This window comes from Bubalus bubalis, chromosome 4 (genome assembly GCF_019923935.1).
Source record: "Bubalus bubalis isolate 160015118507 breed Murrah chromosome 4, NDDB_SH_1, whole genome shotgun sequence".
In the NCBI taxonomy this organism is placed as follows: domain Eukaryota; kingdom Metazoa; phylum Chordata; class Mammalia; order Artiodactyla; family Bovidae; genus Bubalus; species Bubalus bubalis.
Window position 1 is genome coordinate 128523289 of NC_059160.1, and position 14844 is coordinate 128538132.

Here is a 14844-nt window from a genome sequence, read left to right on the forward strand (position 1 = left end):
TCCATTATTTCATATCCAACTGTGTCTTCCTTTTCCACCCCCAGCCTTGTCTCTGCTGCAGGCTGACCAGTCTTCCAGCCACCTGGCCTTGATCCTCTGTGTCCACCATCTGCAATGGCCATGCTGAGTCCTGGGCACCCTCTAGGCCCGCTCAACTGTCAGTCTGTCCGGGGAACCCACACTTGTTCGTTCTTGTAGACTGAACTTAGTCAAAACCTTGGGATGGTCCCTTCTCTTGAAACACTCACAGTCTGAGACAGATACTTTGAAAAGAGTCTGAGAAGTACTACAGTATAGGTGTGTTTTCCACGTTGTAGGGGGCAGAGTACGGGGAAGGATTTAGTCTGGGGGGAAAGTATTTGACTTTTAAGTTCTTTCTGATTGATGTTTATTTTTTCTCGACTCAAGATTGTGGTGTATTATAGCAAAAGGATTCAGATTAAAGTCAGCCAAAGGAGGAGGAGCGTAGGTCAGGGCCCAGGAGAGTTGTAAGCGGGTGGCTTTCAGTTACCCTCTCAGCTGTGTGGACAGTGTTTACTGGTCTCAGTAAGGGTGTGTGATGATACACAGAGTACTGACAGCCAGGGAAGCTCATCCTGCCTTTGGTGTCCAAAGTGTTCTTGGGGCTCAGTTGTATAGACATGCTTGACCACCAGTGTGTCTGACCTTAAACCCCAGGCCCTTCAAAGGTTGAATTGATAACATAAAGAAGATTAATTTCTTTTGTGGAAAGAGGTTGGAGGCTTCTGCTCCAAAGAAACTCCAAAGAAAGGCATTGAAAACAGAATCTCTGGATGCCCAAGTCCCTTCCATAAAATGGCATAGGACTTCTCTGGTGGTCCAGTAGTTAAGACTGCTACTGCTAAGTCACTTCAGTTGTGTCCGACTCTGTGCAACCCCATAGATGGCAGCCCACCAGGCTCCCCCATCCCTGGGATTCTCCAGGCAAGAACACTGGAGTGGGTTGCCATTTCCTTTTCCAATGCATGAAAGTGAAAAGTGAAAGTGAAGTCGTTCAGTCATATCCGACTCTTAGCGACCCTATAGACTGCAGCCTACAAGGCTACTCCATCCATGGGATTTTCCAGGCAAAAGTACTGGAGTGGGTGCCATTGCCTTCTCCATGGTTAAGACTACATGATCCCAATGCGAGGGGCACAGGTTCCATCCCTGGTCGGGGAACTAAAATCCCACTCGGGCATCCAAAGTTTGGTATCCATGGGAAGATCTTAGAATCAGCCCCTCAAGGATACTGAGTGACGACTGCATGTCAGCCTTCCTTTAACTCCTGATCAATAAGCAAAATTAAATACATAGATGACAACCATGTAAACTTGAACATCCATAGAATATTGGACTATGTTAAGGAAGTCATGTTAATTTTAAAGCTTAATAATGTTAATAAACTCAGGGTTTTTTTTTTTCCCATTAAAAAAAGAATCCCTGGTTCTGCATTTCTTTTCTTCCTCTGTCCAGGGAAGACCGTGGTGAGACCTACAGGAGAGTTGGGAGGGGCAGCTTTGTTTAAGCTGGAGAGCCATGGACTCAAAGGCCCAGAGGAGATGATGGTGGAACTGAGGCAGGGTCAGGGGCAGGCTAGGGAAACTGGGCACATTCAAGCTTCTCTCATAGAAATCTACGGAAAACAACTACATTGTGTAATCTGAAGTAGAAGTTTCCAGAAGCTTAGATACCTGCATATTTATCAGTACCAACAAAGAAATACGTGATTGCAAGAGCATTTGCTCTTTTGAATTCCCTGAGACAGTACTGCCCTCAACGAAAGCATTGAGGAACTGTGCATAATTGTGCATAATAGGTGACTGATCTTTGTGCAACTTACGGGATAGTTACCTTTTCAATCCTGTCAACCCAGGACAGAGCTCTCCAGCTGTGAGAGCTGCCCAGAATACATGCTTGTTGACCCAAATGCATGTCACACAAATGGTGAGAAAAGATATGACAGTCCTTCAATTTTGAGCTGCAGGAAGTAAAATAACACTGCAGACAAGAGAGGAAGTGTGGTTTAGTGGTCAGAGCTGAAGGCTTATTCTGTTCCATGTTCTACCATTGACATCTCATCAAATTTGATTTCATTTCTATAAAATTGAGAATAAAAACAAGTCATGGGTCAGGCCTATGGATAAATTCAAGGCTAAAAACTTGCAAGGTTTTAAAGGAAAATCATGATTTTCCCAAGACAAAGCTTTCTTTTCACTTTGATCTTATAATTGACTATGGTGTTTAAAAAAATAACTTTCCCCTTTTGTTGGTTTTCTACAGTCAGACAAGTATCCCATTCAAGACACAGGACTCCCTAAAGGTATGTATAGTGAATGCAACAACTTGTGCTTGTGATTATTCTCCTGTCCTGAACAAAGCGCTAGTCAGAGTTAAGTTTTCATTTGTTAAAATTGTGGAACAGAAACATACTGATAATTTAGTGCCTGATTTGATCATCTGTAGTATGGATTTTTTTATTAAAATCTAGAAGTGATTTTAGATCAAATGATACCTCAAGTTCCTATGGTGTTTTTAGCATGCTTAAAATGGAGACAACCAGGACTGTGGGTTGCAAGTGACAGAAATATAACTCAAATTAGTTTAAAAAGGTGGCAGAGCAGGGACTTCCCTGGCAGTCCGGTGGTTAAGACCCTGAATTTCCAATGCAGGGGACACAGGTTTGATCCCTGGTAGGGGAACTAAGGTTCTGCATGCTGCATGGTGCGGCCCCAAACCAATAAAAACAAAAAAGGGGAGAGGAAGGATTTGGTGGTTTAGCGTCTTTGAGTCTGTTAAATCCAAACGTTTAAAATGGTGTCTCAGGCTCTCTCTCTGCCTCTCTCTCTTTTTCGTTTCCTCATCTCCTTCTTCTTCTTCTTTCTCTCCCCACCCCTCTCACTGACTCTCATGGCTCAGTCTTCTGTGTTGACTCAGTTCTCGGGCCAGTTTTCCCCACGTGGTGGGAAAGATGGTCTCTGCCACCTCCAGCTTCACCTGGTGCTGCTTACGACAGTGGAACAAGAGGGAGCCTTTCCCCCAGCACACGTGGCTCAGTTTTAGGGGCAGTTGAGGCAGGAGCAGTTTCATCATGTGGCGATCATATTGATTGTGGTCCAAGAGGATGGAGGGCTGACCAGGTCTGAGCCTTGAGGTTAGATGGTGTGTGTGGAGGGCATGGAGACAGTTCTACTCAAACCACAGGTTCCATTGCCAGACAAGGGGAATGGGATGCTTGTCAGGTCCCAAAGCAAAAAGAGCTTTCTTTCATGATCCACAGATTAACATCTCAGATGTGGTGCAGACGCATCTGAAAGGCGCCTGAGCCTGTCCAAGGCTATAGTCTGCAAGGCTGTATCCAGTAAGGAGAACTAGCTGGTGGCTATCACACTGGAGCACTTACCTTATGTTCTGCTGACGACCCAGGGTGAAGGGGTGGGGTTGGGAGCAAGCAGATCTGACCAGCGTCAGAGTTGGCAGGGCCTCCCCAGCTTCCTGGAGAGAGAGGACTTCCCAGCACAGCCTGCTGTGGGTTTCCGCAGCCTCCTTGCGGTGATGGGTATCACAGGACCGCCAGATTGCAGGTCGGAAGGGAATTCCCTGCCAGGGCCCATCTGTGGTCAAGTCTGTGGTTCTGCTGAGTCCCCCTCTCTCATTCTTTACTCACCAGACTCCTCCCCCTGCTTCCTGAAATGACATCAACACAATTTCACCCAGGAATGGCAGTATTATAAGGAAAAGAGCCTGAAGGCCACCTTTGAGCCCAATTCCTGGTTGTTCTAGGGGAGGCTGGCTCCCTGCCTGTTTCCTTTCCCTTCCTCTTCTCCCTGAATGACTTCTCAGCATCCTGAGTTCCCCACCCTGTGACTGTCTAGTTCAGCAAGAAAGTGAGAGGTTCAGGCCAAGACATCAGCATAGATAGGAAACTGTCCTGGGCAGTAAGTATCCACTGGACTTCAGGGAGGGTGCAGTGAAGAATTATCTGGGGACCTAGTTTAAAATGCAGATTCTGGGCCCTGCTTCTCCAAAATCATCATGTGGTGGGTCTAGGATCAGGCCCAGAAACCTGTAGGTTTTTTTTTGTTTTTCATGAGTTTGTTGTTTTTTTAATTGGAGGATAATTGCTTTACAATGCTGGATTAGTTTCTGCTGTACAACGAATCAAATCAGCTATGTGTATACATATATCCTCTCCCTCTTGAACCTCCCTCCCAAACCACCCCAATCCCATCCATCTAGGTCATCACAAAGCACTGAGCTGAGTTCCCTATGCTATACTGCAGCTTCCCCACTAGCTAGCTATTTTACACATGGGTGTGGGGTAGGGGAGGGTGAGACACATGGGAGATTAGGATTAAAACCTGTGTTTTAATGCATACCTGAGTGAGTGGGTCTCAGACCTCCCTTTGGGAGCCTGCCTAAGAAGCTTCAAGAATGTGGTGTACCCTCCAATGGGACATGTAGGAGAGAACTGGCTGACAAACCTCGCCAGCTCTGAGAGGACTCAGCAGATGACTTCACAGCTTAGAACAAGGTAGATCCCACCTCCCAGGGTGCTCGTGAGAGTCAAACACAAGAGTAGCGCCTGGCACCTAGGAGCTTCAGGCAGGGTGGAGGGAAGTCTGGCAAGAGGACTGTGATCAATCAGGGTTGAGGACTGTGGAAAGCTCTCATAGCAGAGGTGAGAGTGGACCCATTGTTTTAAGCACAAACCGAGCCACAGTGACTCTGGGAATACATTGCCATGGTTTGATCCGTCTGAAATCTTTTTTTTTTTTTTTATCATCTTGAGTGTGATTTCCTGTTTTAAGAGAAAAAGATTGTTGCTTAGAAACCTGATAATATAGTAACTGTACTGTAACTGTTTCTTCAATAATTTAAGTTTTACAAAACCTCAGTTAAAACAATGGTGAGTTGACAAGTAACATGACTATTAAAAACCATACTCTAGACCTTTCCTCTGTCTTTATTCATGGGGTCAAAGAGCATTATGAAGCACATAATTTTTCTCCAAGAAATACATGATCTTAAATGTAATGAACCATGTCCGGAAGTTTGAAAACTTACTCCGACATTTGCATTTGATAATACAACAATTTAATGTCTGCAGTATTTTGTTAAAGATATCTTTTATTAAAGATAATGGAGCCAATATCAGTGTTAAATGATTATGGTAATGTTGTTTTTAGGAACACAAAGCCCACATAAATTAGTGAAGAGGCTGATTTATAGATTAAAAGTAAATGTAATCAAATTATATTAAGTACAGATTCAGATTCTGACACATAAGTGAATTCTAGGGGGCTACTATATTTAAAGAGATCCAACCAGTACATTCTAAAGGAAATCAGTCCTGGGTGTTCATTGGAAGGACTGATGCTAAAGCTGAAACTCCAATACTTTGGCCACCTCATGCGAAGAGTTGACTCATTGGAAAAGACTCTGATGCTGGGAGGGATTGGGGGCAGGAGGAGAAGGGGACAACAGAGGATGAGATGGCTGGATGGCATCACCAACCCGATGGACATGAGTTTGAGTGAATTCCGGGAGTTGGTGATAGACAGGGAGGCCTGGTGTGCTGCGATTCATGGGGTCACAAAGAGTCGGACACGACTGAGTGACTGAACTGAACTATATTTAATAGAGGAGTTGTTTGTAATTAGCTTGAACCATTTTCGTATGATTAAAAAGTCCTCAAAATATATTTTCTTAAGAAAAGAAGCATGTTTCACAAAATCTTCATCCTAATTCTAGTATATTCCTAGTTTCCCTACGGACAATATAATACTGTTCCTCAACATGGTCCAAACAAAAAAGGGTCTGAATTTTGTGCTTTTTACCATAAATCAACTGTAGGCATCCAGTGTAATTTCAATGATCAGCATATTTTTGAGGTAAAACATGTTATAATACTTGTTTTCTTGGGAACAAATGTGTAGCTTCTGCCTCCCCTGATTTTAGAGATTTCAGGCGGTTCATTATGTCAAGTGTCTGCTATAGGTTCTCTGTGAGAGTCTTTGGAGAAGGCAATGGCACCCCACTCCAGTACTCTTGCCTGGAAAATCCTATGGACGGAGGAGCCTGGTAGGCTGCAGTCCATGGGGTCGCTGAGGGTCGGACACGACTGAGTGACTTGACTTTCACTTTTCACTTTCATGCATTGGAGAAGGAAATGGCAACCCACTCCAGTGTTCTTGCCTGGGGAATCCCAGGGACGGGGGAGCCTGGTGGGCTGCCATCTATGGGGTTGCACAGAGTCAGACACGACTAAAGTGACTTAGCAGCATGAGAGTCTTTAGGCACTAAATTCAGGACTCATTTAAGATTGGGGTTCACTTTATTTCATGAATTCCTATATCTTGTAGAAACTACTGGCTTGAGGATTCTAGAGGGAATGTGGCTCTTCACATTTTGAGAGAAAAATGTCTTTTGAAGAAGAATTCTGATATTTCAGCTGCTATTCCTAGTGAAGGGAAATTGCACAAAAATTTATTTGATTTAATCAAAATTTTATCACCTTCATTTTTCTCTGAGTTTCATTGTTCAAAAAAATTATATAGCGAATGTAAAGTGAAAGAAATAGACTGATTTTATTGTTAATAATTTTGTGTAATTTGAACTTCAACATGTGTGGTGTTTGGAAAATTTTGTTAACAAAATATAGTAGTTCAGTTTGGAAAAGTTAGGAGAAAATAAACAAGTACTGAGGAAATCATTAAAATAATTTGGAAGTGTTGGGTTGGCCAGTAAGTTTGTTTGGGTTTGTCCATAGCCGGTAACAAAAAAACCCAAACGAACTTTATGGCCAACCCAATAAAAATGTCTGCCCCCAAACTAGTAAGCCAATGTATTGTATTTTATGATTTCTCATTATGCCAATTAATTGATGGTATTTTGCTATTAAGTTTGTTTTAAAATGAAACTGAAAACCTCTCTCGTCTGCGTGATATGATGTTGCCTGGTCCCACTCATCCCACCGGCTCACTGCCTCCCACCCAACCTTGACCCAGACTCTTGGCAGTCTCCTGTTACAGCAAACCAACAGTTAAAGCCCCTCCCCCAAATTAAACCAACAGTTAAATCCCCTCCCCCAATTTATAATCCCCTCCCCCAGTAGAAAGGTGACCATTCTACGAGACTTTTCTTTACTGGAGGGTGGATGGGAGTGAGAAGGATATGACCACAGGAGTGTTTGGGAGGCCATGTAAGAAAAGTTGCCTTTTAATTTCAAGTTAACATTGTGTTGGGAAATAAAAAGCCCTGCCTTTTCAAAAGTGCTCGGGTAACATTGTTGACACTGGCCGTTGTGAGGAGCTCCCCAGGTGCTAGTGGAAGAGAGCCCACCTGCCAATGCAGGAGACATAAGAGACCTGGGTTCCATCCCTGGTTGGGAAGATCTCCTGGAGAAGGGCATGGCAATCCACTCCAGTATTCTTGCCTGGAGAATCCCATGGACCTGGCAGGCTACAGTGCATAGGGTCACGTAGAGTTGGACACGACTGAAGCAACTGAGCATGCCCAGCACGCACGGCCATTGTGAGAATTAATATGACTGAAATCAAATGTCTGTCACTGTGAAAAATCACTTTAGTAGGATGCATCTGAATTCTATGGGGTGCTTGTTAGGTGTCAGATTTCTGGACTCCCTGAAGTTCCAAACCAGAAAGTCTGGAGGTAGAGCCCAGGAATCTGTATTGTTAACAGTCAAGTGATTCCCATGCAAGAGAACTGGAACTGTATCATGAGGAACACAAGCCTAGGTGAGATCTCCATTGCTCCAGCTTAGAAAGATATGGTGTAGGGATTTCCCTGGTGGCCCAGTGGCTAAGTCTCTGCCCTCCCAACGCACAGGGGCTGAGTGCTATGCCTGATCAGGGAACTAGATCTCTCATGCTGCAACCAAAGATCCTGCATACTGCAGCTAAGAACCAGTGTAGCCAAATAAATTTAAAAAAGAAAAAGATACCATCTGTAGTAAGTCAATGCATGTTACAGAATGTGAAAATAAATAACGGATGAATCAATCAATCTGTCATTCAGTCCTAACTTTTGAACCTTGAGTTAAGTGATTTTCTATGTAAGGCTTTATAACTCTAAAATTTTACATGCCACTAAACTTTTGTTTCATAGTATACTGTATTTCTGTCAGCTTTCAAGGTTAGTGTGATACTGAATTCTATGGTTAAAGAATAAAATCTAATGGAAAAATTCAGCTTTTTTTTTTTTTTTTTTTTTTTTGCCATACCACATGACATGTGGGATCTTAGTTCCCTGACCAGGGAAGGAACCTGTTCCCCCTGTAGTGAAAGTGCAGAATCTTAATCACTGAACGACCAGGGAAGTCCCCCAGATAAGCTTTTAATGTATTTGTCTTCACCACAAATTGGGGAACTGTGAAGTTAACACATATGTAAGACAGCGTAAGAATGGAATTTCCTTCCTCACAATTAATTATGGCAAGTATTAGATGTTTCACATATCTATCATGTTCCTTTGACTTTCACTGGCAATCCCCACTTTAGAACTGAAATGGTTTCAGTTTGACTTTTAGGAGGCTGAGCTATCAAGATAAGTATAATCCCACTCCCTGATCTCTAAAGGGCTTAGTAAACTGTCAGTCAAAGAGCAAACACTATGGAGTCTGATGTAAGATGATCAGAGGGGAAAGTTTGAATCACCTCCTGTTCACTGCGTTGGCCAGGGAGGGATCCTGCCATGGGGTTATGAGGATGGCCACGCACAGGACATCTGGCAGGTGAGACTGACAGCAGCTTATGAGTCACGGAGCCTCATGGCCTGGGGGAGGACGATGCCGCACGCCATGCAGGGTCATACAGGGGCTGCGCTTGGGAACAGAGTGAACAACCAGGGGTTGCAGGTGACAAGGCTGTCCTATAAATGGGTGTGTGCCCCAGGGCTCCTGGGGAAGGATGGAATTGTCTGAATAATTCAGTGGTCTGGCAGGGAACCGAAACCCACAGCTCAGGAATAAGCAAGGGTTGTGCCTGATCCCCTTGAGAAGGAGAATTGTTTAGCTGGGGTCTTGTCCACAGGAGCAGAGCGAGGAGGGGAACTTGTAACCGGGTTGCTCAAGGTCCTCCTGGTTTTACCAGATGTAAAGAGAACGTAATATTAAGTCTTCATTTTAGGCCTTATACTACAGAGCATGTGCTTTCTTCATCAAGCTGAGCATCTTTTTTTTTTTTTTTTTAAATCCATAGAAGAGGAGTGCGATCCAATTACTTTGAACTGCCCAGCAAATTCTGATGTGCAGCACCAGGTAAGAATAATGTCAGTTATATTTTTACCCCTAGGCACATGGTAATCCAACTAGAATTTATTTAGTAATTATCTTCTAGAGCTTTAAAAATAAAGAACAGGATTTTTGGATAATAAGTTTGGAAATGATCTTTAAGCATCCCAGTAATGTGGTGTATCTATATAGCTTCTGTGACTTTTAGTAACTGGGTAGCTTTACTCTACTCTTTGAAATAAATATTATCCATATGCCAACAACAGACCATCAGTGTTATTGAGTTAGAAAGGAAAGTTGCTTTCTTTTGCCTGTCGTTGGTATGCAGTGGATGGGAACTTTTTCTTAAAGCCTCAACAAAACTGGGTAGTTTCAAGACATTTTTGTAATGTTTTATAAAACTTTTACTTCATTCATATACCAAGTTTTAACATATTATTTAATTGTCCTTTTACAAAATACAGCTGTTGTTTTCTGCTTTTAGAAGAGTGCTTGTTTTTTGAAACTTCAGATCAGACAAAAATGTACCAAAATGTTGAGAATCACTTGGCACCTTCTACTATTCAGCTTGCGAGGGACAGTAAGTCCCCTACATAGGAATGAGATCTGTTCTGAGAGCAATTTGTAAGTGATTTGTTCATAAGTCCAGCAAAGTTAGCCTACGTACCCAAATAACATAATCGGCTGTATAGTACTGTACTGTAATAGTTTTATAATACTTTTCACGCAAATAATATATAACAAAGCAAACACGAAAAATAAAACATTTTTAACCTTACAGTATAGTACTTTGAAAAGTACTGCAGTATATAGTACAACAGCTGACGCTTCTTAGCACTACCAGCTATGTCACTGCTGCTTTTACGTTGGCTTCCGACATCCTGGGCTTGAAATAAAGGTACTGTACTCCTGACTGCATACAGTCCCGTACAGTAAAGCACACAAAAGCACAGCCCATTGTAGAAGATGCACACACGTGACCATGTACGTCAGACACGTGCACTAATTTATGTGATTGGACATGTGAACGCACATTCACATCTTTGAAAGTTCTCAACGTGAAGGTTTATATGGAGGGGACGTACTGTACATCCTTCCAGAAGCTTCTTTGGCTCACCATGTGCTTCAGTTACTTCTGATACTTTCCAGTCTATCTCTGTTTACTCATTCAAAGCTCATTGGCAAAACTACACAATTCCTCACATCTGCCTAACTATAGTTAGGACATTAAAAGTCTCCAAAATGATGTCTTGCCTCAAGACAGACTGGCTGGGTTCTGCTCTCTCTGTAATACCAAGTTAATTATTAACAAGACTGATATGAAACTTGCCTTGCCTGGAGAATCCTATGGACAGAGGAGCCTGGCAGGCTGTGGTCCATGGGGTCGCAAAGAGTTGAACACGACTGAGTGATTAACTTTTTTTTTTTTAGTCTTGCTGTTAAAGCATCAGCCAGTAATAAATCAATAATAGTGATATTCTTAGATAATCAAGTCACTTTTGTCGTAGACTTATACAGTAGTTGATAAGATAAGCAATTTAACCATAAACACAGTTCTCTTGAAAATTGTCAATGGTGCTAACTTCTAACTTTAACTTGGCAGTCTTTAGTCACCAATTGGGAATACCATTTTCTTATTTATTAATCCTGATACTCAGCATTTTCCTTGGAATTATAACCTGATGCTGGACTTCGACAGTGACTGAATTTTAACTCTTTTAGTGAACTTAAATGGCAACCCATTCCAGTGTTCTTGCCTTGAGAATTCCAGGGATGGGGGAGCCTGGTGGGCTGCCGTTTATGGGGTTGTACAGAGTCGGACACGACTGAAGCGACTTAGCAGCAGGTTCACTGAAAACTTAGTATAAGTTTTTCCTTTCTTACAATCCTTAATTTGTTTAACAAAGTTTTGCTCCTCACATTTTTTTGCGACAAGATACAAGAATGTTATGTTGTTTGTTTAGCTTTAGGGATTTTCCAAAATCATATAAGATTAGATACAGAATATGTTTTAGGACACTGTTCAGTATATTTTCTAATTTTAGTATTATAGTTCTGGTTTGATCAAGTATAGACTATCTTCAAAGATGGAAAAAAGATTTTTCAACTAAAAAAGCAGGGTGTGTGCTCAGTCACTTCAGTCGTGTCTGATTCTTTGCAACCCTGTGGACTGTAGCCCACCAGGCTCCTCTCTCCATGAGATTTTCCGGTCAAGAATACTGGAGTGGGTTGCCATGCACTCCTTCAGGGGATCTTCCTGACCTGAGGATCAAACTCATATCTGCCTGCGTCTCCTGGATTGCAGGCAAATTCTTTACCCATTGAACCACATGGGAAGGTCCCCCATCCCAAATAGGGGGACCTATTTGAGATTTTTATTTAAGTTCTGTTTTAAAACAGGATGTCATATATTCCTATAAAAAGTAGCACTTTTTATTTCCTATAGAAAGTACTACTTCAGTTGGTTATTTCTTTGAATAATCTGTAGGACTTGTTCTAACCGCTAGGTATCCAGAAAGAATCTTTGAAACCAACTTGGCAGTTAGAACAAAGAAAACTCACTAGGGGAGAAATGTTAAAAAAAAACAACAACACAACACTTCATTTTCTGCTCAGACTTTAAAAGCAAGTTGAAAATGCATTCTTTAGAATATTTATCATTTGCTGTTTCTTTGATTTTTCTAATTTATAAACTAAAATCCATTTCTATGTAAGATCTAATTTTAACCAGGTTTTTTGAATGATGTCAAGGGAAAACATTGTGATGTCTTTTTTATCAAAAATGGAAAACTGACATCTCATAAAATTTCATAAAGAATCCTTTTCTTTTAGTAATTTGAAATCAATACCCCATCAATTAGAATTATCCTACTTGTCCAGTTTGTTATAGCTGGTACTTACCAAGTCTGTGTCCTGAGCTTGGATATTCTTAGATGTGTAATACTCAGGGTAGGGGTTGAGGCAGTGGGGGGAATAAGGAGGAGACCAGACCCAAGCAGAGCTTCTAGACTTGTTGAACAGCAGTGTACACAGCTTAGATTCTAGATGTGGCTCTGGTTCAGCTGTTTAAAAAAAATTTCATGGTTCTTTATGTTTATAGAAAATATTTCCCAGAACCTTTAAATCAAATAATAAAATTTTAACTACATGCACACATGTGTGGCAAATGATAGCAGAGCAAAATTTGTTTCAGTTTTTAGTTAAGAATCCATGCCAAAAGGAGACCAAGATAATAAGAAAAATAGTAACTATGAGGATGCTAAGTTGGAGTTAGAGGTTATGAAAAAATGACTTTTTCCTCTGTTTATGCTGGTTATTTGGTTTTACCAAACTGTAATTTTTTTTAAGTTTTAAAAACCACATTAAATTATTGATATTGGTAGGGTATTATGGATATTATATTGATACCATACCATATTGATATGGTATTATTAGTGTGATACTAATATATGATGTTGCTAATAAGGAAAACCACTGTAAGGTATATAGGAATGCTCTATATTATCTTCTCAAATTTTCTGTAAATCTAAAGTTATTTTGAAACATACATACACACACACATATAATTTTTTTTTTAATTTATTTTTCTGTTTTGGCTGTGCTGTACAGCATGTGGTATCTTATTCCCCTGATGAGGGATGGAAACCCCACCCCTTGCAGGGAAAGTACAGAATCTTAACCACTGGACCTCCAGGGAAGTCCTGAAACATACACATATTTTAAAAACCAAACTAAATAGAATTTAGAATCTAGAAAAATGAAAAAACTCATCCAACATTCCACCACTCTAATATAATTATTTTTGTCATTTTGATGTATTCCTTATATATTTTTATCTGGATAATTATTTTTTAAAAAACCTGTTTGCAGACAATTTTGCATCTTGCTTTTGTTGTATAATATGATCTCACAAGTTTTCATCCAGTTTGAAAACTGGATCTCATTTCATCCAGTTTGCTGCACAGCCTTACCGTCCATCAATGGCTGCAGGATACTGTCACCTCTGATATTTACTGATCACAGAAATAGACTTGAGGATGTGTGCCTAGGGGAAGGTTGAGAGCAGGCCTCATAGAAGGAATGCTCTGAGGAGAGTCAGCGACAACTAACTTTGCCTGGAGCTGAAGTATTGGCAGATTGAGGCAGTGAGGCTGGAAGATCATTTGGATCCAGGACCCTAGAACCTTAAATGCCAGAAGGAGGCAGATGGAAAGTATTGGTGGCTTTCAGGGACTGTTCTGTGACCAAATCTGGGACCCTGGGGAACTGGAGAGAGATGAGACTTGGCCTGTGAGCAGAGAGGTATGCTACTAACAATTTCAGTAGAGGATTAAGGGGGAAGATAAGATTTGTGTTTTGTTAGGATTGAGAGTGGGAGATGGGTCAGATGGTAAAGAATCTGCCTGCAATGCAGGAGACCTGGGTTTGATCTCAGAATCAGGATCCCTTGAAGAAGGGAATGGCTACCCACTCCAGTATGCTTGCCTGGAGAATCCCATCTACAGAGGAGCCTGGCCGGCTACAGTGCATGGGGTCACAAAGAGTTGGAAATGATTGAGCAACTTTCACTTTTCAGGATTGAGAGTTGTCTGTTTATGGACTGCAGAAAACGGAGATTGAAGTCTGTAGAGTTGAGATGTGTGGCAGGAAGTGATTGGTTTAAGATGCCTGCTTCAGGAGGTTACAGTTGAAGCCCGAGAGGAGGATGGGACTGTCAAGGAGAGAGTCCTTATTGAAAAGCAAAAAGAGGTGCCAAGGATGGAGCCTTGAGGAACACTTCCATCTGGAGTCCAGAGGAAGAAAAGGAGCTGAGAGGCAGAAAGAGGAGTGGCCAGAGAAGAACGCTGTCTTTGGTGGAGGCATCTGTACTTTGTAACACTTTCCCAGTTTATACTTAAATGTTTGCTGATGGTCTCGTTGTCTCTCCCCACAAGCCAGGGACTCCTATGTCTTTTGGCTCATAAGTGTATCCTCAATGCTTAGCATATAGTCAGATCAGATCAGATCAGTCGCTCAGTCATGTCCGACTCTTTGCGACCCCATGAATCGCAGCATGCCAGGCCTCCCTGTCCATCACCAACTCCCGGAGTTCACTCAGACTCACGTCCATTGAGTCAGTGATGCCGTCCAGCCATCTCATCCTCTATCGTCCCCTTCTCCTCTTGCCCCCAATCCCTCCCAGCATCAGAGTCTTTTCCAATGAGTCAACTCTTTGCATGAGGTGACCAAAGTACTGGAGTTTCAGCTTTAGCATCATTCCTTCCAAAGAAATCCCAGGGCTGATCTCCTTCAGAATGGACTGGTTGGATCTCCTTGCAGTCCAAGGGACTCTCAAGAGTCTTCTCCAACACCACAGTGCAAAAGCATCAATTCTTCGGTGCTCAGCCTTCTTCACAGTCCAACTCTCACATCCATACATGACCACAGGAAAAACCATAGCCTTGACTAGACGGACCTTTGTTGGCAAAGCAATGTCTCTGCTTTTCAATATGCTATCTAGGTTGGTCATAACTTTCCTTCCAAGGAGTAAGCGTTTTTTAATTTCATGTCTGCAGTCACCATCTGTAGTGATTTTGGAGCCCATAAAAATA

At 41.9% G+C, this 14844-nt stretch overlaps 1 protein-coding gene across 3 annotated transcripts in view; it reads left to right on the top strand.

The window, feature by feature from the left end:
• The window catches only part of EDARADD (EDAR associated death domain), a 67375-nt gene that overhangs the window by 17965 nt on the left and 34566 nt on the right, over positions 1 to 14844 (top strand). For all 3 annotated transcript variants that reach the window (XM_044942052.2, XM_044942054.2, XM_044942053.2), the window contains exons 3-4: positions 2284 to 2323; positions 9222 to 9280. In XM_044942052.2, the coding sequence (XP_044797987.1) occupies positions 2284 to 2323; positions 9222 to 9280 (99 nt within the window). The remainder of the gene's footprint in view (positions 1 to 2283; positions 2324 to 9221; positions 9281 to 14844) is intronic.